Source organism: Engraulis encrasicolus, chromosome 11, assembly GCF_034702125.1.
Source record: "Engraulis encrasicolus isolate BLACKSEA-1 chromosome 11, IST_EnEncr_1.0, whole genome shotgun sequence".
NCBI lineage: Eukaryota > Metazoa > Chordata > Actinopteri > Clupeiformes > Engraulidae > Engraulis > Engraulis encrasicolus.
Window position 1 is genome coordinate 18,048,737 of NC_085867.1, and position 27,082 is coordinate 18,075,818.

General features: G+C 46.1%; 3 protein-coding genes across 10 annotated transcripts in view; 1 reads left to right on the forward strand and 2 right to left on the reverse strand.

The window, feature by feature from the left end:
• Positions 1–8,701, reverse strand: part of sec16a (SEC16 homolog A, endoplasmic reticulum export factor) — a 35,394-nt gene extending 26,693 nt beyond the window's left edge. For all 7 annotated transcript variants that reach the window (XM_063210089.1, XM_063210091.1, XM_063210095.1 and 4 more), the window contains exons 1-3: positions 8,598–8,701; positions 1,979–5,608; positions 574–686 (exon numbers count right to left, since the gene is read on the reverse strand). In XM_063210089.1, the coding sequence (XP_063066159.1) occupies positions 574–686; positions 1,979–5,575 (3,710 nt within the window). In that variant the 5' untranslated portion in view covers positions 5,576–5,608; positions 8,598–8,701. The remainder of the gene's footprint in view (positions 1–573; positions 687–1,978; positions 5,609–8,597) is intronic.
• A 5,091-nt stretch (positions 8,702–13,792) lies between these two features.
• Positions 13,793–18,253, forward strand: atp5fa1 (ATP synthase F1 subunit alpha). The gene is made up of 11 exons (XM_063210096.1): positions 13,793–13,926; positions 14,869–14,944; positions 15,121–15,290; positions 15,410–15,583; positions 15,708–15,874; positions 16,033–16,333; positions 16,610–16,834; positions 17,014–17,121; positions 17,222–17,366; positions 17,630–17,780; positions 17,886–18,253. The coding sequence occupies exons 1-11, from the start codon at positions 13,867–13,869 to the stop codon at positions 17,965–17,967; spliced, it is 1,659 nt and encodes a 552-aa protein (XP_063066166.1). The 5' UTR covers positions 13,793–13,866; the 3' UTR covers positions 17,968–18,253.
• Positions 18,254–18,547: 294 nt separating this feature from the next.
• hwa (huluwa) lies at positions 18,548–21,042 on the reverse strand. 2 transcript variants are annotated; one of them, XM_063210098.1, is made up of 3 exons: positions 19,449–21,042; positions 19,163–19,361; positions 18,548–19,057 (listed from the first exon to the last, which is right to left on the reverse strand). In XM_063210098.1, exons 1-3 carry the CDS (start codon positions 20,031–20,033, stop codon positions 18,891–18,893), a joined length of 951 nt encoding a protein of 316 aa, XP_063066168.1. In that variant the 5' UTR covers positions 20,034–21,042; the 3' UTR covers positions 18,548–18,890. The 2 variants fall into 2 exon arrangements, with proteins under 2 accessions (XP_063066168.1, XP_063066167.1); XM_063210097.1 differs by having other exon boundaries at positions 19,163–21,042.
• Positions 21,043–27,082: the final 6,040 nt, after the last annotated feature.

Sequence of the window (27,082 nt, forward strand, 5' to 3'; positions counted from 1 at the left end):
ATCGAACCGTTGCCGTTTATGAAAATGAAATAAAGTTGATATTTTTGGAGCTAATGCCCAGTGTACCGTCCACTTCATCACACTGGATACACAGAGAAGAGCCGTGAGTGAGATGACAACCATGCATCATCATCATATGTGAATCAGTGAATGCGGAGGTGAAAGTGGTATGCAGAGTTCGTCTAAATCACAGGCTGCTGAGGAAGCCTTGGCAAAGCAATGAAGTTGGGCTGCTTCCCAATTCTTCCCACTCACACTCCACTCACATTGAACTTAGTTTGATCTCCCAGATTTTGTTCTGGTCGTAGTGGAAGTCTGATGGAGAAGACTGATTTTAAGCACTCCTTAACTCCGTAATGTATATGCAAGTGTGCATAAAGGCTTATGGGAAGAGCAATCTAATATAATAGTCTAACAGTTTTACAGTATTTCCACGTAAGTGTGTGCATGAGTGAAAGACTAGGCCGTCTCTTGGACAAAGCTCCTGGTGAGAGCAATCGAACGTAATAGCGTTTCAGTTTTACAGTAATTTCTATGTCAGCGTGTATGAGTGAAAACCTGGGCCTGGAGTACCTGGAGTGGGACCTCTCGGAGTACTGGCTGGAGCGGGAGCTGGGCCTCTCGGGCTGACGCTCGGCACCGTAGCCGGCGTAACGCGGATCAGACGCCCGCCGATATGGGTCATCCTACGGAATGCACGCACGCACACACGGACAGACAACAGACACAGACAACACACACACACAATGTCAACAATAAAACAAACAAACATTACACGTCATGCAAAACCCCTGTTTTACACAACACGGACACGGGTAGACAGTGGCCAGTAATGCAAAATGCGGTGCTCACGAGTTCATTTCTATTCCTAACGAGGGAGGGAATAAAATAGTTTCTGCAAAGACCACCAAGCCTGCCCAGTGCCCACAGTCTTTCTGTTCAAGTCCAGCAGCAACAAAATACTACTACTAGAAGGTCCTGAACCCAACACTTTGTAAACTGAGATCAGATGGTCATGGTTTGTAATCCGATGTGCTCTGATGATTTTAAAAGCAAGCAACCGCGCGGCCTAGCCTAGGTAGCCAAGCTCACATATGATGAGATAAAAAAAGGCTGATACCTGATAACAGTTCCTTTATAATTCAGTGCCAAACAAAAAACAAACTATTGCATAACAGAATGATGTTGTCAAGTGGTATAATCTTTAGTGTGGCATAATGGACGTCTGTTGCTGTATAATGTGATGGCAGTTCAGCCGTGAGTCAGATGTTATACGATAGTTGCTGCTTAGTGGAGTCCAGTCACATGGGTAACATGAGCAGCACTGTAGAGAGGCAACCCTCCCACACACACACAAACACACACACACCACTGTTAAAGCTTACTAATACACACACACACACACACACACACCACTGTTAAAGCTTACTAAGACACACACACAGACACAGCCGAGGGCGGCAGGCCTGGGATACGGTACCGGCCACCTGTCCACTTACCATTACAGCTCCCCTTTTCTGGTCCAGACAGACAGTCACACAACAACAAGAAGCCAGACCAGGACAAATAGTAAAGGGAGCAGGAAAGGACTGCGGTTTGTTAAGTAGTCTACCGTAGCTGACATGGCTGTGTCTGTGGGTCGTGCATGGTACACCCACCTGTCCACTTACCATTACTACTCTCCTCTTCTGGACCCCGATTCTCGAAAGCATCGTCGCTGACCAGTTAGCAACTTACTAGGTTTCCAATGGGAAATTGCATTGCAACCAAGCAAGTTGCTAACTTAATTAGCAACGATGTTGTCAAAGGAACAAAACGAAACAAAATGAAACACACACACACACACACACACACACACACACACACACACACACACACACACACACACACACACACACACACACACACACACACACACACACACACAACCACAGAGCAAACCTAGCACAAGGGGAGCAGGGGATGTTGCGTAGTTTACCTGGGGATATGGCTGTGCCCGGGGGTCGTGCATGGGGTAGCCGCCGGGCGGGCCGTAGGGCACAGCTCCCCCCCCTCGGCCGTCGTAGTAGTCCGGGTAAGCGCCGTAGTAACCAGCGTGGCCACCGGGCATGGGAGCAGGGGGAGGGGCGTGATGGGGCGGCCCGTAGCCCGGCGGTACGCCTCCTGCCGCAGAGGGAGGCCTCGGAGGCTCTGCGTTGGGAGGATGGGGCAGCGGAGCAGTGGGAGCACCAGGGGGAACAGGAGCAGGGGTAGCAGGGGCAGGGGGAGGGGGCATGGAGGAGGAGGAGGAGGAGGAGGGAGGGGGCATAGCAGCTGGAGGTGGCATAGCGGGCACGGGAGCGGGCACGGGCATTGGCATGGCCATGGCGGAGGATGTCCTTGGCGGCTGCTGCTGCTGCTGCTGTAGTGGGAGGGCGGCTGGCGGGGTTGGCTGCTGGGAGACAGGTGCGGGCACGCTCGGAGGACGAGTGGCGGCAGCAGCAGCGTCGCCCTCGCCCTGCGTGCCCTGCTGGGCATCTTTGGTGACCTGTAGGTAGAAACCGGAGCCAGGGGCGTTAACGCCACTAGCACCACCAGCCACTTGTGGTGACGCTGCTGCCGCGGCCGGGCTGGCCAGCTGTGGCAGAGGCAGAGGCGGCGCCGGCGACGACGATGAGGCCTGATTGGAGCTTAGCGAGTGATGCATAGAGAAATCAAGCAGCTCGTAATTTGAAGGCTGATTATGATTGGACACTGCAGCGGAGGCGGAGGAGGAGGAGGAGGGGGAAGGGGAGGGTAAAGCAGCTTGGGGATTGGCGGGCAGCAGGGACTGGGGCTGACTGTCCCCGCGCACTGATTGGGCGTTGGTGAGCAGAGGGAGGGGCTTGGCGGCCTCCTTGCAGTCTGCGGTCAAGTTCAGCGGGCTGTGGTGATTGGTGGAAGAGGGAGAAGCGGCGGCGGCGGCGGGAGGAGAGGCGGGAAAGCTTTTGGGCGCTTGCGGGAAAAACAGCGGCTGATTGGGTGTCATTGCTGCCAGAGGAGACTGCGCAGCCAAGGGATTGGACAAGAGAGGCTGTGGCCGGGCCGACTCCGGAGAGACGCAGCCGGCGCTGCTCGGGGGGTAGACAGCGCCGTGACCATGAGCTTGGGCGTGGGCGTGGCCCGGCGACGGAAGCACGCTGTAATTGGAGGAGGGCGGCGCGATCAGCACCGATTGGTTGAAGGCCTCAGCGGGCGGCGTAGACACCAGTAGGGAGGCGTAGCCCAGACTTGCCTGAGAAGGGGGCAGGGGCGGCGGGCTCTGCAGGGAGGAGGAGGGCTCCGGAGGGTTCTCCAGGTTCTCCGAGGCTAAGGGAGGGGCCGCGGCGTTGGCTGAGCGGTTGCCCAGGTCCAGGGGCCCGTCCTCGGGGGGCTGGATGACCTCGGCCGGGGCGGTCACCAGGGGCACGGTGAGGACGGGGGCGGCGGGAGCCAACAGGATGTTTCCGCTCAGGCTCAGGTTTGCCGCGTTGTTGGGGGCCCAGAGCGTGGTGGCAGGGCTGTCGCACAGGCGCCTGGCACCGGGGCGGTGCATCCCGGACTGGCCACTGCCGCGAGGGTCGCCGCCATCGCCTCCCATGGCGCCGCCGAGAGTCCCGGGCAAAAACTGGGTGTCGAAGTCATCCGGCGGCTGCTCGAGGTTGCCAGGCAGGGCGTCTGCACCCGCGGCAGGGGCGGCGACACCGGAACCGCTAGCGGACCTCTCCACCACCACCCGCGCCCGGTCCGCCACCGGCTGCATCTGGGAGACGGGGTGCGTGTGCTGCGAGCGCACCGGCTCAAAGGAGGAGTTGGCGCTGGCCTGGAAAACGCCCACCGGCTTGGGCGGGCTGGGGGTGGGGAGGAAGGCTCCGGCCGGCTCGCTGGGGGGAGCCGAGTCGATCTGCTCAAAGTAGCCCCCCGCGGAGGAGGAGGAGGGAGACGAGGCCTGGAGGTCCAGGGGCCGGGCGCTCTCTTGCTGGATAAAGGTTCCCATCACGCCCTGCTGTTGCTGAGGCGGCTGCTGCGGGGGCGGCTGCTGCTGCTGCTGCTGCTGCTGTTGCTGTTGCTGTTGGGGGTGCCCCCGCCCGCTGTGGTGGCTGACGTTACTGTGGCTGGACGAGACGCTGGCCGAGCGTGCGGGCCGCGGAGCCTGGTCGGGTGTCTCCAGGTTGGGCCCGGCCTCGTACGGCACGGCGTGTGCCGGTGGGGTCGGCAGCGCCGCGCCAGGCTCATGTGGCAGCACCTCCATATTGGGCACCCACTCCAGGTTCTCCACGGTGTCGAACTGGGCACCGCCGGCGGCCACTGGCGCAGTCACCTCGCCAGGCACCGGCGCGCCAGGAAGCATGGGCGCAGCATAGTGGTGGTGCTGCGGGTACGGGTGGGGGTTGGGGTGAGGCAGGTGGGCGATGCCGTTCACCTGTTGGCCCGCCACCGCGTCTCCTCCAGACGGCGTCTCCACGTTCTCCACGTCGTTGGCGCCAACAACACCACCACTACCACCGTCGTCGTGGAAGAACATGCCCAGGGTGCCCGTCTCGCTGGGCTGGTTGTAGGCGGCGGCCGCCGCCTCGGGCTGGGGCTGGCTAAGGTAGCCCTGGGCCTCAAAAGAGTTTAGTGGAGGCTGCTGCTGCTGATGGAGAGGGGGGTACGGTCCATCAAAGTGGCCCATGGGGGGAGGCTGCTGCTGCTGCTGCGGCTGATGCTGATGCTGCATGTGTGGTGCGGGCGAAGGGCCGGAGGGGGGAGGCTGGGGGAAAGGCTGCGAGTGGTCACTGGTGGGCTGGAAATAGTTCTGCACCGACGGGGGACGGCTGCCGTGGTGCTCCTGCATCCAGGGAGAGGGCTGGGAGGGTGGCAGGGGCTGGGGCTGGAAAAGAGAGGGGGGAGCGTTCTGGTTCTGCATGGGCGGCGAGGCCGTCTGAGGTGGAGGAGGGCCACCCTGCTGGGGAAATGGGGGATTGTGGGAAACGTAGGCTCCGGGAGGAGGAGGACCGGCCACCGCAGCAGGAGGCTCTCGGGAGTTGAAATAATTTTGCTCGGTATTCAGTGGCTGCGGTGTGAACATCATGGGCACTCCCGAGGCGGAGGGGGGAGGCACGCCCGAGGCGCTGGGGGCAGGGGCCGACTGGGGCAGCCAGTGTTGCTGGGGGATGTTGGGGGGTTGATGAAGGGGGATGTGGTTGCTGGAGGCGTGGTTGTTGGCGGTGGAAGGAGGAAACGGAGGACTAGGGTGATGAGGCGGGGGAGTCGGGTGATGAGGCGGGGGAGTCGGGTGATGAGGCGGGGGAGTCGGGTGATGAGGCGGGGGAGTCGGGTGATGGGGCGGGGGAGTCGGGTGATGAGACAGAGGGCTGGGAGTACTGGCGGCCGAAGGAGGTTGAGGGACGGCCTGTCTCCCGAAGGCAAATGGGTCGGTCATGGGTTGGCTTAGAGGGGGCGGTGGAGCAGCGGCTGCTGCAGCCCCATGCTTATGGGGTCGGGTCCTCCTGAAGGCGTTGGGCCCCGAGGAGGCGGTGGGGGGCGGGGGGCCACCGAGTGCATTTGGAGGGGTCTGGCGAGGAGGCGGCTGCATGGCCCTATCAATGCGCCACTCCAAACACGAACACTATCGGGAGAGGAAAGGCATGAACATATACTTTCACTTTCAAAGGCCACTCAATAAACTTAAACTCAATAATCTTACTATCTTTCTAAACACTCCCCTCCAAACACAAACACTTTTTAGGGAGGAAGTATGAACACAACACATGCTCATAAAGACAAATATGTCATAACCACTCAATTCAACTGCAATATTGAACTTTTTTTACCACTCCTCTCTAAACAAAACTTTGGACAAGGAGGACAAAAGGAAACACTTCTCAAGTCACTCCATTCAGCGAATACTTGGCATTTTTTAAAACCCAGGCTATCATATTAATCGTCCAAGTCATACTGAGGTTAAGATACTCAATGCATAAAATGTAGTGATGACAGGTTCCCTCAGATTTGTAAAACTGTAAAACATCACTGAAGAGAAAATGCCTTTTATAGCTCAAGTGAACTCTTGGGACACAGAGGGAAACAATGGTCGGGCTAACACTAATGTTGAAGGAGAGGATTGTGCACATCCCAGGGAAAGGTGCAGGACGAAGGCCAACTGTAGTTTTCGGAGTGAGAAGTCCGCACACTTGGAGTCCTTTTTGTTCTGTTTTATTTTTTCATGGCAGGATAATCTCGGGCTAACACTTATGGCACACTGCTAAATTAGTAATGACAATAAAAGAGGACTGTTAAAGTCAGTGCATAACTTTGTATAATTCTTGTCATGTTATGTTGGATTTTGCAACTGTGCACTAGCATGGGGGGGGTTCTGTCAACATCTGGTCAACCCTCAATATTTCTTGAAGACAACAACCACTCAAACTCTCCAAAACCTTTGCCCGAGGGATTAACTCAGATACAAGGATGATATGGTAACAAATTAGGCTATTTCCCTTCCTGGGTGAGTTTATTAACATCATATAATGCATAATAACAATACTTATTCACGAATACTCAATGGCCATGTCCTGCATCAAAAAACAAATCTCATTCATACTCACAAATGTAGCAAGGAGCAAAAAAGCTCCTCAAATAAAGCATCACATTTAAAGTTCACGATCAAGTAAAGCATTTCCTCCCAGTTCTAGAATTTTACTCGACCTTTCTACAGATCCCATATAACTATGTGTTAATAATATCCCACAGTCCTTATGTCAGAGGATATAATGGGAACTCAATAGCCAAATTTGATGGTAGCACACTGACCTGTATATCACTGGGTAGCGATGATACAGAATATCTATATACAGGTCAGTGGATGATAGTCTACCATTGATACTGAATCAATCAATCAACAATCAAAATTACTTAGCACATTATCATACAGGTAATTGTCATTCAATTGAATGTCATTCAATCAACCTTTGTCTGGGGGGTAAACTCAGATATCAAGGAAAGCAAAGTTGCTAAGACTGCCAGCCATCATGACACTACCATGTTGTAGGTCTATGTCTGGTGACAGGACATCTGCCTATTTCACCTCAAGTAGAACAACATTAAAACAACCTTACTTGAGCGAGGGCATAGAAGGAAAGAATATGCACATTTCAAAAACAGTCATTTTCTATGGGTGTCAGGTTATTTATCCTAGAGCCTATGCCTTTAAATGTGAAGTATCTTCTAATTACACAACACACGTGTGTGGAGCCCAATACAATACTATAATCTAGCTTTGGACTTTGACACACCAGGTTCCTTTTCCAAACAGGATACACAGTGTTTTGGCTCCCTCGCCCGTATTCTTTGTGGCCATTAACGAAGGTTAACTGAGTTAAGCCCTTCTCCACTATAGCCTAGTTGACGCCCAGTGTCGCACACTATTTTATTTAGAGCAATTGTGAAAAATACATTTCGGGTAAAGGCTGGTGTTTTTCAACGTTAATTGCAAAATGATATACTGCATCTTTGTCAACTCGTCCATAACTGAAGGTCGATCAAAGACGCCAAATGCAGTTAATATTCATCCAACATATTGTAACAGCTTGTCACCTGCACCACCAGCACTAGAGCTAAGGGTATTTTCTAAGCTACTGACATTAGTAAATCCATCCATGGCAGCAGCATAGGTATGCGCTAGATTTGCACTGCAGTATAGCCTGGTTTGTAACAACAGGCATGTGTCTTCCTATTTACTTTTCAAAACAATTATTTCTATTAGCCTAGAGCTCTACTACTACTACGTGAGCAATTGGGAACCATAGTTTAGATAGCTAGAAAACCTGATGCGTTTACACCTCAACCGGTTACAGCGCTTACAGCAATACACATATTTCCAGCAACAGTCCCTAATTAACACACTACATAAAACATAAACTGATAATCTGTCAGCAAGCAGATTTCGGCCATGACACGTAATGTCGGCAGACACTGAAACATTAACTGAATTAGGAGGAACAAGATAAGTAAGGCCATCTCCCAATGTAGCACTTCTGCTAAGTAGCTAGTTCATAGCTGTCTCGTTAAGCTGCGACATATGAGACATTACTTCAAGTAAAAAAAGTGACAAGCATGATAGGACATACAGCCTGTGAGAGCTGTCACATGATTGGGTATTAAACTGATGGCAGGGGTTGTCAGTTGAAACAACTATGGCATACAGCGAGAAAAACAAATGTTTTAAGTGTGACCAAAAGGATCTAACCCTACCGGTCAAATAACATAAAGCTAGCCATGCTAGCCAAGAGGACCTCTTATTTGGCTACTCTTAAATAATAATGGTATACACTTTAACAGTCCAACTGATGCTTATCAGATAATATCAGTGTCAATAAACAACGCGTGGAACTGACATTCATCCCCATAATGATACAAATATCCTGCAGCAGAATACTTTGTATCTATGTAAATTGACAACTCTGGTGCTGACACAACGCTAGCAACCAGCAACCCTGAGTTCGCTATCCGGATGGCTATCACTGTTAGCTGGAGTTGCGACATGAAGTTACCACCTCACCACATCCTTGGGAGAAATCACGATGAAGCTGAACTCATTTAGAACTTATTCTGCTTACCGATCGTGTATCGTTGAGAACTGAATCTCAATCTGATGAAAGAGAAATTGTGAATTTTCACTAATGTGTTGGGCAGTGAGGTTGGCAGTCAACCGCCATCTTCGCCAAGCACATCCTGCTAGGCGACGTGTACCTGAAACGTCACTCTTCCAAACACCGTTGCGTCACTTTTGCATTTGAAAGGTGATGTGCGAATATTTAGCAGAAAAAATAGGGTTGTGGAATATTTCATTCTGTTACACCTAGTTACACTTATCACATTGTTAATTTTTGCATTTGCATGCACTAATTTTGTGCATTATGATGGCAGTCTCAGACCTTGGCTCCATCACCCGGAAATCATTTGACAGTTATATTGCCCTCTTGAGGTTTGCAGAGGATTTGCTTTCCAATAAAATGTTGACAGGTGGCAGGCAAACGGTCCTGTGGCCCCTATTCCCATCATATGGGATCAGGCCCGGAGTGGTGGATTTACAGATACATATTATAAACTGTGTTGCCATTAAATCTTCCCTTATTAAGCCTACATTTCCTTGCGTTCTTTTCTTTAACTGTGTCCAATCTCTGGTGTCACCCCCAGAAAATCACAAACCAATTTACATATCCATGAAGTGGTTCTTTCCACAATGTCAGAAACCAGGCTAACTAACACACAGTTTTCACATAAACAATGCCTTGTAGGCCTAACCTTCTAAAATAATCTGAACTGTCAGGTGACCGATTTGTCCCCCGTTTTGTTCAAAAGATGAAAGATGAAACAAATTAGGCTATTTTTCCCTTCCTGGGTGAGGGTATTAAAATGGGCATATAATGCATAAAAACAATAGGCCTACTCATTCATGATACTCAATGGCCATGTCCTGCATAAAAAAACAATTCTCATTCATACTCACACATGCAAGATAATGGAAAAAAGGAGGCGAACACAAGGCTTGTGTGAAAAAGTGTATTGAAGCCGAAATTAAACAACAGAAGTCTAAGGTTAACTGGAGAAACAGACGTTTCGGAGCTAGTCCATTCTCAATGTCTCCTACAGTTAACCTTAGACTTCTGTTGTTTAATTTCGGCTTCAATACACTTTTTCACACAAGCCTTGTGTGCGCCTCCTTTTTTCCATTATCTTGAGTGATTACTACTTTTTGGGAGTGCACGCACCAAGCAATACACGGGTATTAAGTGCAGGCGCAGACGCCGACCTTTGTTGGTCTTTTGTCAGTTACTCACATGCAGCAAGGAGCAAAAAAGCCTTCAAATAAAGCATCACCAGGTTGCACCACTACGTGTATTGCAAGTCTAGACAGCCGAAAGTTCAACATGCCCTGGGCCCCTCTCTTGAGCACCTGCCCCCCAAAATGTCTGTGCACGCCACTGATGGGAGTAGTTATACGCATGAACGGTGTGTTATGCCCCTTTATGGGGGAAATCAAACCGAATGTATCATTAACTTACATGCTACATCGGCTAGCCGAAATGAACACAGTCCATGCTTCAGCCATGGCAGTTTGAACAGACGGCAACGTAACACGTTTTCGGCATGTTGAGCGTAAACAACGCTAATCTACAGGTCCTTGTCTTTCATTTATTCTTTCCCAACACCACTAATTGACTTGCATTGCCCCCCCCCCCCTCCTATGTTTTCCCCCAAAAAAGAGCGTAACACACATGAAACACGTCCCGCCGTCCATGCATACATGTATCCCCTGAGTGCTATTAATATGAAGTTTGAGACTGGAACCCCATTGCCTCTCTCCTATCTTGACCAGCTGACCCTGCCGTGTGCCCAGACGAGCCAGGGGGCCATGCTGTTCAGAGACACTTGTTCAGACTGGGCAAAGGACCCCAGGAGAACTGGAACACATATGTACACACACACTCACATGCACAAACACGGACTCTGGGACACTCTTAGGACATGCCAGCCGGACTTTGTATAAAATAAAATGTTGGCTCTACTGACTTTGTTGTCCTGGTGTGTCTTTGGTGTATGCAATGCTCCTCTGGGTAGAACTACTTGGTAGGGGGTGCGCCGCTTGACAACGCGCACATCCCACCTGTGACAGAGTCACTGTTCAGTGTTCAGCATTGAACCAAGAAGGAGGACATCAGCTATGTGAAACTCAGGATACTCTTTAAAACAACACCAGCCTCAATATCACTCAACACTGACAATTGTCTTAAACTTAATTGGGCTCCTATGCACCGGATGTCTGCCATGCTGTTTAATTAGTTAGGTGATAACCACAAAAAAGCTATCAATTCCAGAGATCTATCAAAACAGGGCATGCAGATGTACCGTAACACTAGTTGACATCTGTTACAGAGATATAGGAAAGGGACAGCTTTTAGTGCTTGGCCCACAGACGAAATGGGCAAAATGCTAACAGTGACATCAATATGTGATGTGATATGGCACATCTGATGACCCACACTTATAGGCTTTTCATTGTCAATCACAGTACTGCTCTCTCTGAGTGTGTGTGTGTGTGTGGGTGGGTGTGATCTGTCTATGGCTGAATGTATATAATCGTGTGCTTAACATGTTGTGCAATAATGTGTATGACGAGGCGGCTGGGCAACTTAATTTCCACCAGGATAAAATGTTACTCTCTCTACTCTACTGTACTACTCCACAATGTTTTTGGTTGGGAGTAGGGGAAAGGCGCCATCTGCTGGCATTATGTGGAATGAAACTCAAGTCACAGTCTTAACCTTTACTGTCAAAACCATAGAGGTCATAGGCCTACACACAGCATTTGTATGGTCTTCCAAGGTCCACGCTATCCAATTCTTTTCCAACTCATTTTTCAGTCTGCAGCCTGCAGGTGGTGACATTTATATCGCATTAAAAGTCCAGGTGTGGTGGTGCGTTTACACATTTCACCCCAATGCAGTTAGTTTGCTATTGTGCAATCTAATTGTTGAGGTACAAATGACTTGTGGCAGCTTGCTGTTATAATTGGTTTTGCGATAGAGTTTTCAGAGTTGGTTAGATCTCAACTTGTGAACTTTTCCCCCAGATTGTAAAAAGTTGTCTTATAATAATTATGCACACCTGATTTACAGTATAGGGTTCCTTAGATCACACCCTCTCTGATTACAGAAATAGGCCTATGCTCTACCTGGCATGCTTACAGAAAAAATAATAATGTTCATACAAGTCAAAGTTGGAAAATATGCATAAAATTATCAAAAGAACTTGCTTTCATAATAATTCTGCACACAGATTTTTTTTCTTCATGTTCAAGATGGAAGTCATGGGTGAGCGGTTAAGGCGTCAGACTTGCATCCCAGAGGTTGCTGGTTCGACTCCCGACTTGCCAGATTGGTGGGGGGAGTAATCAACCAGTGCTCTCTCCCATCCTCCTCCATGACTGAGGTACCCTGAGCATGGTACCGTCCCACCGCACTGCTCCCCATGGGGCGCCACTGAGGGCTGCCCCCTTGCACGGGTGAGCCATAAATGCAATTTCGTTGTGTGCAGTGTGCAGTGTTCACTTGTGTGCTGTGGAGTGCTGTGTCACAATGACAATGGGAGTTGGAGTTTCCCAATGGGCTTTCACTTTCACTTATGATAGCAAATAGACTGACGGGTGCAACCACTGACGTGGGGGCAAGCCCATAGGAAATAATTCCACAACAACCTCATGTATCAGTGAGTCAAGATATTTTTTAGGAAAGAGTTATTTTTAAAAAGGGTAGATGTTTATATTGATATATTTAGATTTATTAGCAGGCTGTATTAAATTGTGTAATTTGAATGTATTTTGCTTATAGCCTATTGTAATATGTCATTGTATTGTTTTCTGTATGATCTTCAGATGTAATTTTTAACACTATGAACTGATTTTATTGAAGAAAAGGACCCCAGGAAGAATAGCTGTGGCATTGCCACAGCTAATGGGGATCCAACAAATAAACAAATAAACAAATATCAGCTGTATCACAGTGTGGGGAGGAAGCTGCACGGAGCAAAACAGGAAGATGCTCCAGCGCATTGTGAACACAGCGAAGAAGGTCATTGGAGCACCACTCCTCTCCCTGCAGGACATTTACACCACCCGCCTTACCCGCAAACCATTGATGATCATCAAGGACACAAGCCATCCTGCGCACAAAGTGTTCAGTCTCCTGCACTCTGGAAAGAGTTACAGGTGCCTCCGCTTCCATGCCACCAGCAAACAGTTCCATAAGCAATCAGAATGCTGAACACCCTCCCATAACTGATTCTACTGCAATAACCCAAACACACACACACACACACACACACACACACACACACACACACACTGCACATTCTACCTGCACTAACACACACACACACACACACACACACACACACACACACACACACACACACACACACACACACACACACACACACGTGTTGCTGCTGCTTATCATGTCTGTATGCTTGAATGACTGTGCCTACTGAAAAAAAAGTTACCAACCTAGGTAAATAATATACAACACATTTTTTTTTAGCTCTGATTCAAACTGTGTTATTTATCTCTATGCGCCAATACTACTGCCCCTTTTAGAATGTCGTACTAATACGGTGCAAATATTGCACATTTCAAATTACTCACTTTATTGCCTATTAATATTTCACAATGCTACCATCACTATGTCAGAATTGTTACAATAGGACATTATTAAAAATGCACAACAATACATCATTTTAATATGTCCCTCTGTATGTTTTCTGTCTGAATGTGTATTGTTGGCCTATAGAAGGATAGCCTACTCTAGGCGTATGTGTAGGCCTACTGTCTATGTCTACTGTCTATGTCAATAAAGAATGTCTGCATGGAAAGTAATGAAAAATAATTTTAATTCTTTATTGCATATGACCAGTATTCGTGGAAAAAACCTAGACTGTCCTAAAAGCTACCAAAGTGACACAGCAATAATTCTGACACATAGTAGGAACTATAAAATGTGTAGACTAACATTTGATTTTACCAAAAAGATATCGACTGATCATTTAATTAAGCGCATTTCAGATTAAACCAGCACGTGAAATAAATCAAAATTATTGTCCTCGATTCCCTCCAATACTCCAGATTTATTACAACATTGTTCGATCAGTTTGTTGAATTAATCACACAAATCATCTAATTTATTTTACTCAAGTTATTTGGAGAGAGAAGCGCTTCCGGGTCGTTGTGACCTTTCTATATGAGCCGATGCTGTGTCCTCCATTTCCTTCATTCCGCTGCTCCGCGAAACAACCGGCTGGTGGTGGAAGTCTAGCTTGTGTCAGGGAAATATGCTGTCGGTTCGCGTTGCTGCGGCTCTCGCCCGCACCCTTCCCCGTAGAGCCGCAATCGTAAGTATTCTAAACTGCACATTGTTTTATTTTTCAAATATTCAGAAGATTTTCAGTCGCACACTTTCCTCTAAATGAATGTCATTCACTTGAATGACGAAGACAGTGTGCAGCAAGCGAACCGCCATCTTGCTCTGTGGGCCTGCTGCACGCGCGGCCTGTCAAGTGCAAAATGTTTCAGTTACGATTGCCGAAATTACAGATATCTGATCTGAACTTTCGTGTTTAGTGACTTAGATATGTTGTTGAATATGCCTCTCCACAATGGGTGTTGCAGCTACTGATATTGTGATGACTGACATCAAGCGCTGAAGGTCAGATGCTAACGTTAAACCGCTAACAGCTTGAGCTAGCTGACACTTGTGGGAGGAGGTGTCCAATGTTAACGTGTGTTGGTAAGCTAACGTTAGGAGGACAGTGTGTTCTATATTGACATTTGGAACAGTTCACGTGCTTAATAGTTTGATATATGAAGTTATTGGCGAATGTTGGGTGACATGACCTACTGACGCATGCTAATATATTTGAACTAAACCTTTATTTTGTGCACGACAGTTTTCGTTGTGTGCAGATGGATTAGCCTCAACATTAACTTTACATAGCAACCTTGTGGGGTAGTTAGCCTTCCTAGTGAAGAACGTCAGAACTAGCTTGCTTAGCAAGTGGTGCAGCTTATGACATTGGTTGGCTACTGTGTGCCACATTGGCTTTATTTAATGTCGTGTTTGCCTAGTCGCGTTTGCGCAGGACCTAGAGAGGATTGGAAACGTTGAAAGGTTAGGATTGGCGTTACCCTTTGGAATGGAGAAACGTGCCCTTGTTATGCTAAGATAATACAAACAGCTGAAGGTCGGTGTTGAGCACAATCTATTACTAGGCTCATACCACATTATTACTGCTGTTTCATAAACGCTTTACCCCTCGTGTCTGTCTTCCTGTCAGGTCCCCAAAAATGTTGCCGCTGCCTGCGTCGGAGCCAAAAATCTGCACACCACCAGACAATGGCAGGCGAAAACCGGTAGGTCATATTCACAAATGCGGTTCATGAGTCGATGTGTAACCTTTTTAAGTCTCATTTGGCCTTCAAGAATAGAATTGACAAAAGGCAATGTCAAAAGGTCACATTGCTTTCCTTAGCCGGGTGACAAGTTGGTGTGACTTTGCAGCTCAACAACTCTTCCTTTTTGAACACAGGCACAGCAGAGGTCTCCAGTATCCTGGAGGAGAAGATCCTGGGTGCTGACACAGGGGCTGAGCTAGAGGAGACGGGCCGTGTGCTGTCCATTGGTGACGGTATTGCCCGTGTGTATGGCCTTAGGAATGTGCAGGCAGAAGAGATGGTGGAGTTCTCTTCTGGCCTTAAGGTGAGCTGAATGCAGGAATTAATTGCCCCTTATCCAAGACTATAACCTCTTGTGCGTTTTTGAATGAAATGACACTCCTTTATTTGATAACCGGAGTTGAACATGTATTCTCTCCTCAGGGTATGTCTCTGAACTTGGAGCCCGACAACGTTGGTGTTGTGGTGTTCGGTAACGACAAACTGATCAAGGAGGGCGATATCGTGAAGCGTACCGGAGCCATCGTCGACGTGCCAGTCGGTGTGGAGCTGCTGGGCCGTGTGGTGGATGCCCTGGGTAACACCATCGACGGAAAGGCAAGTTGTGTATCGGAAAGACTAGCATGGATCAAATCAATTAATGATGTCTAACAATACATTTGATTTAAAAGGACGCTGTCCAGTATAATATGGGGTATACTAATTTTTGTGTTGTACACAGGGTCCCATTGGCTCAAACGAGCGCAGGCGTGTGGGTCTGAAGGCCCCTGGCATCATCCCCCGTATCTCTGTGAGGGAGCCCATGCAGACTGGAATCAAGGCCGTGGACAGCCTGGTGCCCATTGGCCGTGGTCAGCGTGAGCTGATCATCGGTGACAGACAGACTGGGTGAGTCAGTAATCGCAATTATGACAACACTGTGGATGCGAAGTTAAAGGCATCTTCCCCCTACTTTATTATACATTTATAATGATTCAAAACAAGATTGTACATCAAGCCAAAGTACTGCAGATGATTCATGCTTGCAATTATCTCTTGGTGTGCAGCAAAACCGCCATTGCCATCGACACAATCATCAACCAGAAGCGATTCAACGAAGGCACCGACGAGAAGGCCAAGCTGTACTGCATCTACGTCGCCATCGGCCAGAAGCGTTCCACAGTGGCCCAGCTGGTGAAGCGTCTGACCGACGCCGATGCCATGAAGTACACCATCGTGGTGTCTGCCACCGCCTCCGACGCCGCCCCCCTCCAGTACCTGGCCCCCTACTCCGGCTGCTCCATGGGAGAGTACTTCAGAGACAACGGCAAACACGCCCTGATCATCTATGATGACTTGTCCAAGCAGGTGTGTCTTAGTACTCTGGTACTCTTCTTTTGAGGAGGCCTTTTATTGTAGTTGAGTTTAGGTGATTGGTTGGTTTGTGCATGTCTGATTAGGCTTAATGGCATGCCTGTTTTAGAATGAAGTGGTATTCTGGAAGAGAATGGAAAACATTTAGTCATACACAGCACAATAAGATATTATTGCCTCCCTCCACGGTGCACACGAGTATAAAATGGTCATTACAAATAACAAGTAGACACCATTATAACTACTGCTGCAACTTTGTCTCCCCTACAGGCTGTTGCCTACCGTCAGATGTCTCTGCTGCTGCGTCGTCCCCCCGGTCGTGAGGCCTACCCCGGTGATGTGTTCTACCTGCATTCCCGTCTGCTCGAACGTGCTGCTAAGATGAACGAGAACTTCGGTGGTGGATCCCTGACTGCCCTGCCTGTCATTGAGACCCAGGCCGGTGATGTGTCCGCCTACATCCCCACAAACGTCATTTCCATCACAGACGGACAGGTGAGATGCGCTTCAAGACTGTGCAATATTTTGTAGGATGGCGAAAATCAGGGACTTAGCATCAACTATTCGTATTCTAGGTTCAAACAATGATGGTATTTTTTTGGTTTGGTTGTTTTGGCAACATGTTTTCAGTGCAAAGAAGGTGTGTCTTAAATCATGCCTTTTCTCCTCCTCAGATCTTCTTGGAGACAGAGTTGTTCTACAAGGGTATCCGGCCAGCCATTAACGTGGGTCTGTCTGTGTCCCGTGTGGGTTCAGCTGCCCAGACCAGGGCTATGAAGCAGGTGTGCCTTTTCAACCTCCTCTCCATCATTTCCCTGATTAATATTACTGTTGAATACCATCCGCATTAGGTGTTGACTTGTCTTTTCTTGTCTGTACTAGGTTGCCGGTACCATGAAGCTGGAGCTGGCCCAGTACCGTGAGGTGGCCGCCTTCGCCCAGTTCGGTTCTGACTTGGACGCTGCCACCCAGCAGCTGCTGAACAGGGGTGTGCGTCTGACAGAGCTGCTGAAGCAGGGACAGTACAGTAAGTACACTCTGAACTTCTCATATTTAATTGATTTGGGTTCAACTTTGGATGTCTGCAGTGGGATAGAAGTGGCCCGCCAAAGTCTGAATTATTTTGACTGAAGGTATCAAACCTGTAGTATTATTTACAGAATAGCATTTGACATCCAAGTCCTCTTAGGTTAATAAAATTGGTTGACTATTTCGTAGGCCGATGTTATGAATGAACAGTAACTGGGTCGGCTACCGAGTTACAACTTTATCTTGTGGTGTGCTTTTCAGCTCCCATGGCCATTGAGGAGCAGGTCACAGTAATCTACGCCGGTGTGAGGGGGCATCTGGACAAGATGGAGCCCAGCAAAATCACAAAGTTCGAGAAGGCTTTCCTGGCACACGTTCTTAGCTCACAGCAGGACCTGCTTGCCGCCATCAGGTAAATCTTTGTTCGATACATTTTGGTGTTCCCTTTCCTTGTTCATTGTCATTTTTTTTGCTCGTCACCAGTGAATCTGACCTGAATCCGTTTTGTGCTTCACAGGGCCGACGGTAAGATCTCAGAGGCATCAGACGCTAAACTGAAGCAGATTGTCATCAGCTTCCTGTCCACCTTTGAAGCATAAAAAGTTTCCGCTCCTTGTCTTGTCCATATTTGCATAGTGCTCCACATGTATGTTTCTACCGACGTCAAAAAAAAAAGAAAGAAGCACTTGGATCTTTAATGTACAGAAGTCTCCCGACAGAGAATAAAACATGTTCTACTCCTATAAAAATTGCTTTTTTTGTCATCAGTCCCATAAATTCTGTTTTGGAGTGATTCTTAATTTTGTCTTCAAAAGGCAGGCTGGCACACCTTCCTCAATGAACTCTTAAACTCTCTGCTGAATAAAGATTCCAAAGTGGTATGAAGTTTTGCGGTTCATTTCTTCACAAAAGTGGTTTCTACCGCAAGCGGTTCAAGTCTGGAATGTGATTTGTCTGCTGCTACTAACTAATGGAAAGGATTGTTTGCAAATGGCTCTAATCTGCCCGGATTACATTTCTTTAGTGTTGGGCAACTCAAGCAGACCATGTTGTAAATCTGATGTGGATGCTAACCATGAGTAAAGGTATTAACTACCTGGTCATCCTACTGGAAATTATGAAACTTGCCAGAAATGAAGCTCAGCAAAATTATCTAAGTTCTTGCAAATGTGCACAATATTAAGGTTTAAATAAGGCAACATTTATTACAAATTATTTCATAACGTGCAAGACAAAACATTGTGATAATACATGGACAAAACAATACATTGACAAAATGTGCGGTATAAAGTGAATCTTGAACTGAAACATCATTGAATGAAACAAACGTGCAAGTGCTCGAGAACAGTGTTAAATGCATGTGCTTGAACTGAAAAACATTGGCCAGAGAACAGTGAGGTAATGCGTTAACCACGCATTCTTACAGTGCGCAGCATCAGTGAAACGTGCAGGTCGTGTGTGTGAATGTTGTGGTGACCCCCGATGCGCTCTTTAAAATCATTAAGACAAGTACAGATCAGACTCATATCCAGTACTGTTTGGGGGATATGCTCGGTCCATGAGAACGTGGAGGTGGTGGCTGGTTCTGCGTAATGTAGCTGGGGTTATAATAATCCCACTCCAACGCTGACGCCCACAGACCACCGCACATCGCCCCACTGTCTGCGGACAGGATGCGTAGTGACACACCTGCAAAGACAACACATCCAATTAAGTAGAACTACTGTCAGCACCGTTAGGCCTTCAAAATAAAATACACGCAAGTCATTCTGAATGTGTCGCCATGTGCCTTGCCTGCGCTTGCGCCAAAATCACTGTCCAGTCCAGGTCCTACGGCGGAACCCGCTGATGATCCTACGGATGCGATGAAATAGGAGTTCTCTGCCGGGATGCTACTGGCAACCTCACACTCCAGGTGTACCCGATCCACGGATCCGAATTCCACGTCACTGTGAGCGTCCACGGTACTGCTCTGACGCAGCGGCACATAACACTGAAACAGAAGAGTTTGGCACACTTGAGTTATGGTAAACTTTTTAAACAGTTTTATAGTAGACGTGAAAAAAATCATTGGTCTTACCTCTGGAACGGGTGAGTTTGGTGGCACGGTGTTGGCGCGTTCTAAGTCTGACTCGGTGGAGGGTGTAGGCTCCTGGACACTTCTTCGCCAGTCTACGGACTCCAGGGGGATTCTTTGCCACTCCACGGGCTTGCTAAAATACGCACGTGCTCGGCGTGGCAACCCCACAGGTGCCATGGAGGGGCTCGGCGCGCGCAGAGAGCCAGAACCGGCTAGAGTGGCTCCGTCCGGTTGTGTAGAACGCCGACGACCGGCCAAGAGCTCCTGCGACGAGGTGAGCGATGATGTGACAGGCATGGGCAAAAGCGGCCTGCGCATGGAGCCAGGAATCCTTCCATTTGGATACGCCAGTGATGGGCCATCGGAGAAGTGGGAGACTCTGTGGCGCGTGGATTGGAGAAGTGAGCACTCTGAGCTCGTGCGCACGTGAGTCTTGCTTCTAGCCAAAAGCAGCAATTTGTGCCCAAGCAACAGGCAATTCAGTAGCAACACCAGTAGTAAACAAGGCACTAGAAGGATAATGATAATTGTCAAACCCGGGATGCTCGTAGTCACTGGAGGTGTCGCAGACACTGGCTGATCCATGTCAGAACTTTCATATCACTGGGAATTGTGATTGGTGCACGAATTGTCCTTGCGGAGAACAGGTGCGCAACGCCAACTCATCCCATGAAAGGGCGCCGCAGCTGACTGCTCTTTTGGGACTGCCGTCACCCATCCTTCGCAGCAAAGTTCATATGAAAAGCTACGGATTTGTTTATGCGTAAAACCTCTTTCTTCCACAACAAGACCATGTGTATTTCTCGGATACGCATCTGTGGTTAACTCACTGTGCCACATGTTTTCAAGAAATTTTGTTTTGCTAGCTTACCTCTAGCCAAGATGCCAGGGCAGAGTCCCTTAATTGATATCAATTTCATTCCATTTTCTCCATTCTTTTTAACCACACCCATTTTGTATATTTAGCCATCTCCAGGCCACAAGGTGGAAATAAAGTAAAAACACACCATTCTCTTGTATTTTCTTTTAACATGGGCTAAAAGTTTCTCGTGAAATCTTCTGATATACAGTAGAGCTCGAAATTCTCCTCCTCAAAAGAGAAATCAAATAAACACAGAGCATCAAAATATTAAACTTTACTTTTGTGAGACATTATTTCACCAGATTGAATGACAAACCTGTGTTCAGGAGATGCAATCTAAAACCAAATGTACTGTTCCTATCTGTGCGAGTAATACAGGGAATTTCAATAACTAACACTAATAAATAACGTTTCCTGGATGAAGACTTGAATTGATTATAGTCAGCTGTTCAGCATAGGCCACAATTTGCTATGCCAAGTGCAGGCCAACGGCAGCCATAATTTCAATTTACCACTAGGAGGCACTAGCTCTCTGCCAGAGTTCCCGACTGTTCATAGTAGGCCTACTGAATCAAAGTTATTCTGGCTGTTAGGAAAACCTCTCTTACTAAATTCGATTTTTGCACACATTACACAAAGTAACTGAAAATTGGACATGCAGCTTTGTTCTGTTTTTGTCTTTTGACAACATTTAAACAGCATATTTGTTCATAAACAGCAATAAAATGATCCAAAATATGTAGACACTCAACTATCTTTTCATTCTTTTCAGTTTTGTTGTCTTTTTTTCACCACCTGCTCTTCCTTTATCATTTGCAGTGTAAATGTGAGTAGCCTATTATATCGCGTATTAAGCTGAAATTATGACCCCAAGTCTCCATTTTTGACCCTTTATTGCGTTTGACTGAAACCCGACAGACTGAAACAATGATATAGAATGGGTCATAACTTTTGAAGTAAACTACATAGAGAGACAAATTAACACATTTACCCACACAATATTAACCTGAGGAATGATATTAAGTTGTTATCTTTGACATTTCACAACATTTGAACCGCATTTTTGGTCATAATCGGCAATAAAATCGCCTAAAATATGTAGGCTCTCAAGTATATTTTCATTCTTTTGAGTTTTATTGTCTTTTTGTCCACCACCTGCTATTCCTTTATCATTTGCAGTGTAAATGTGACTATTATATCTGGTTTTAGGCTGAAATAATGACCCACGGTCTCCATTTTTAACCCTTTAATGTGCCTGACTGGAACCCGGTAGATTGAAACAATGATACAGAATGGGTCATAACTTTGGATGTAAACATCATACAGAGAGATTAACACATTTCCCCATACAATGTAGACCTAATGAATGATATTAAGTTCTTGTCTTTGACATTTGACAACATTTGAACTACATTTTTGGTCATAATCGGCAATGAAATGGCCTAAAATATGTAGACATTCAAGTAGGCCTATCTTCTAATTCTTTCGGGTTATATTTATTTTTCAACACCTGCTCTTCATTCATAATTTACATTAAAAAGTGTATTAAGAATATTAAGCTGGGATAATGACCCACAGGGTTCATTTGTATCCCAAATGTTTTGACCCGCCAGGTTGGTGGGGGGTAATCAACCAGTGCTCTCCCCCATCCTCCTCCATGACTGAGGTACCCTGAGTGGTACCGTCCCGCAGCACTGCTCCCCAGGGTCACCACTGAGGGCTGCCCCTTTGCACAGGTGCACAATGCAATTTCGTTGTGTGCAGTGTGCACTTGTGTGCTGTGGAGTGCTGTGTCACAATGACAATGGGATTTGGAGATTCACAATGGGCTTTCACTTTCTTTCTTTCAATGGGGGTTAACTTTTGAAACCACAGTACAGAGAAAAGCTGACCCATTTTCCCATACAATACTGACGCAAGGAATGCAATGAACAATTTTTTATTGCCTTTTATCTATATTTCTGCCTTTTATCAATATTAACTTTTAAATGCGTTTCTGGACAAAAACTGCATTTTTAAAAAGCCCTAAAATGTATAGAAATTAAACTGTCATTCTATTTTGGAGGATCACAGCAGCAAGCAACCCATCCACACTAGTGTTTTGTAGGTGCATGACTACCTGAATAATGCACTATCCTGATCCAAGTGACCAGATTTGTAAAGTTTGTCAGCCATGAGTGTGTTTTACACTGGCATGTTTCTCTGTCCTGTACATTTGGCGTAACAAGCCAAACAGACTATGTCTGCAGAAAAGGTGAAAGACACATCTTCATGTTCAGCTACAAATCAAATTACATGTGGAGGTGTTGCAATAAGAAAAAGGAAAGAATATACGCACACCACAGATGCTCCCTTGTCGTGAGACACCTGACGAAGACCTTACAGGTCGAGAAGTGTCAGCTTTTCACACGTTAAATCACGACAAGGGAGCTTCTGTGGTGTGTGGATAGTCTTTCCTTTTTTTCTTGTGTGTTCTTTTATTATCATGCACCCATGGCAATTGGTTTTTGGGATGTGCCTTTACCTCACATTTTTTGAAGGTTTTGCTAATAAGTCTTAAAGAACACCAACAACTTAATATCATTCCTCAGGTTAATATTGTGTGGGAAAATGTGTTAATTTGTCTCTGTATGTAGTTTACTTCAAAAGTTATGACCCATTCGGTATCATTGTTTCAGTCTGTCAGGTTTCAGTCAGGCGCATTAAAGGGTCAAAAATGGAGACTGGGGGTCATAATTTCAGTTTAATACCCGACATAATACTCACATTTACACTGCAAATGATAAAGGAAGAGCAGGTGGTGAAAAAAGACAACAAAACTCAAAAGAATGAAAAGATAGTTGAGTGTCTACATATTTTGGGTCATTTTATTACTGTTTATGAACAAATATGCTGTTTAAATGTTGTCAAAATATTGTATGGGAATAGATGTTAATTTGTCTCTGTATGTAGTTTACTTCAAAAGTTATGACCTATTCTCTGTCATTGTTTCAATCTGTTGGGTTCCTGTCAGGTGCATTAAATGGTTAAAAAAGAAGGCCATGGGACATTATTTCAGCTTGGCACCTGGCAGATCAGATTCTGGAAGTAGACACTCTAAAGATACAAAAAAAAGGTGGCGTAAAAAAAAGCCGGGGGGGTGCGCGTTGACCCCCTTTCGAACCCTACTATATCTTTTGGGAGTCAAAAAGGTCTGTGTCCCCCTAATATGTGCCTAACTATGTGGAAATCAGTTTGGTGTTGTTGATGTGCTTGGCTGTAGTTGGGACAGCAATTTAAAAAAAAAAGAATTAAAATAATTTTGGAATGGAAAGTCCTACTGTTGTGTGATAGGCTACTATCACAGTATTTTCTCCATTTAGCTCAGGGGAGTGGGTGGGAGATCACGAAAGTGTGTGTGTGTGTGTGTGTGTGTGTGTGTGTGTGTGTGTGTGTGTGTGTGTGTGTGTGTGTGTGTGTGTGTGTGTGTGTGTGTGTGTGTGTGTGTGTCCATTGCTCACAAGAATTCTCCATTGTGGTTCCAAGAAGTGACTCGCTATGGTCTGATTCCGGTCTTCATCATCCTTCCTTGGAATACCCCTGTGAACCAATCAGAGTTTTACTATAGTGTCAAGGGAGTTTGGGTGCATTAGCATCAGATTGCCTCTAGATGGACTTGTTTCACACACTTCTCAGAAAACAATATACACTGCACTATGCAGGTGCTCACAACTACTAATCAGAAAATGATATATGAAATATATGAAATGATCAAATGATTTTGAATTAAAAAGCAGTATCTGTCATCCATCTTAAAAAAAGAAGATGAAATTTGGCACCCTAGGCACTGTGCTGCTGCTCCTTATGGATAATCCGGCCATGATCCTTGCAGTTATTATTATATTAGGACACTGTGAAGAAAATGGTCAAAAAAGGTACTGCAACTATGCTGTTCATTGAAACTGGGCTGCCTATTGCCAAATGTGATCTTTACATGAAAGTTTACTAAGTAATAAACAAATATTTTCTAGTATGGTCCAAGTACAGCATTTTTTGCTGCCAAAAATGGCTATTTTTGGAAATTCAAAATGGCGGATCATGGAGAAGATCCCCCTTTTCATGTATGAAAAGTGCAATTTTTCCAGTCATAATGGATACTTAGAATTTGATGCTGGTGGTAAGTATTCATGAAAAAGGTATCATTAGTGAATGTGCAGCATGAATTCTGGAAATAAACAACTAAAAATCTCACACAGTGTCCCTTTAAAGGGTAACTTCAGCCAGTTTCAACACGCAGTTGTAATGCTCACACTACCACGGACTTGTCAGTACCTGATTTTTTTTCAGCCTTTTACGAGATCCTAGTCATTGTAATGTCGGGTGACCAGATTTTTGTAGTCTGAAACCGGGACACTTCGTGCGTGACTGAAGGACAATATTTGGCAGGCGGGCCTGGGGGTCCGCCCCCAGAAAAAAAAATATTTTTTAGATGCAATTTCCTGCATTCTAATACATTTTAGAGGGAGGAATGACATCACAACTGACTCCTTCAGACTTTCTATACAAGCGCTGGCTGCCATTAATTGTGGCAGGTAAACATATCATCTTTTCCATATAACAGTGTTTCCCACAGAAATTTTGGAAACTATGGGGGCAGCCGGGGTTTATTTGGTCCGGGGGGTGGGGGTGGGGGGTCTTCTCACACGGGCCTTTTTTTTTGGGGGGGGGGGGGTTTATTCTTGCAGCGTAAATGCAAAACGGCAAAACAATGACTACAGTATGACATTGGCGCATGGAGAAACTGTAGGCCTGGGCCTATATTTCAGCCATTTATATTTTGAGAAATAAGGCTACGTAAGATTTTACCCATGACTTGTATAATAGTAGTACATTGTCATTGTCAAAAAATACAGTACAGTGAATAATTTCTGTTTACAACACAGTTTCATTCGTCCCTCATGCAGGGGTCTGGGAAACAATAATAAAACAAAATAGGAGCAGAGATAAGAATTTAAGAGCACTGTGAAATTGTTTAACGCATAGACAAAAAAAAGGGTCTTAGAGGGTTAGGCTATGCCTTTTCCCCCCACACATATCTGTAGGCGTACACATTCTACATGAGGGGTGCTGGTCACAGGGCCAGTTTTTTCCAAATTCCTCCCATTAAAAGGGCTGAACAACATATTACACATTTATGTCTATATTCACATTCATTACACATTAATTTCTATATGCAGCCGATGTCTCCTCTGCTGTGTCAATGAAGGTCTGTCACCAAACTCATTACAACTGTAAAACAAAGCCTAGGGAGTGTTAGTAAACTCATCCCAACTGTCCCTTCTCTGAAGGTTTTTTATATTGCTCCCAAACCCAAGTAAACTACAACAACTTGACTAGGCTTTTGATCCCTGTCTTTCAAGCACTTGTGGTTCTCTCTATAGCAGGGGTGCCCAACCTTTTTTTAACCAAGATCTACTTTTGAAGTTGATGGTCTGCCGTGATCTACCAAGTCAAATTCAAGGATGTCAGTATGACAATTTAAGACCACCATTTATTAATCACCATTATTATGAACAAAATGTTTTCAGTAGGCTACTATGGCCGTATCTTTTCAGTGTGTTTTTTAAAGTGTGTTGAATAGCCTATCTTTACAAAGCAATGCAGCACTGATAGTATGCAGAGATAATTTCAGTCATACACAAGTCATAAACAACTGAAACAATTTCAAAATGATAAACATTTGGTATATAAAAGGCACATAGGCCCTATTTCTAAAATATGATGAAGCATTATCATGCCTTCAGTGGTTTAGGCTACAAATTAAAAAGGGCTCTGAAATTCACCATTTGTTATGGGTAAATGGTAGGCTACTATGAGAGAGAGAGAGAGAGAGAGAGAGAGAGAGAGAGAGAGAGAGAGAGAGAGAGACTCAGAGAGAGAGACAGAGAGAGAAAGAGAGAGAAAGAGAGAGAGAGAGAGAGAGAGAGAGAGACACACAGAGAGAGAGAGAGAGAGAGACAGAGAGAGAGAGAGAGAGAGAGAGAGAGAGCAATGAGAGAACTCATTGGATTGGTTAACACCCCTGTTAAGTGTGACTTCTTCTATGAAGGTTTTTTTTTTCAGCTCTCTGGGACAGTAGCACAGCAAAGGCTTTCTATTGTGAGTTTGGCCAATCGTTTTGTCCACAACTGAAGCAAGAAACAGCACAAATTGAAGTGAATTCCATACATGTCAACAACTAACATTTCCCTTACACGCGGCACGCGATGTAAACGCAGTTAGCGATGATGCATGCGACTAGCGATTTGGACGAAGATCCTCGCATATCGGCGTGTCATAACGCATCGTTGCGCACATGTTCTGTTACTCACCCGATGTTACACGTGTCACTTCCTAATGCTTTCCCCTCATTCTGTGTTATCGTGGGACTACTTATCTAACCAATACAGAGTCTATAGGATGTATTTACTCCAGGAGGAAAATGCGAAGGAAATTCAAAATCGTAATTCAAATCGTTTTTATTAAAAACGGATATCGTTTAAAAAAAAAAAAACTTTTTTTTTTTTTTTTTTTTAACATTTTCGTAAACTATGGCGGCCAAATTTAAACTATGGCGGGCCGCCATAGTTTCCTCAATGTATGGGAAACACTGATATATTTACCCTGATAGAGATGTAGCGCAATGTAGCGGGTGGCCAAAACCGGGACATATTTGTGTCCCGACAGAGTTTGCTCGAGACCTGGGACACACAACTCCAAACCGGGACTATCCCGGTTAAACCGGGACATCTGG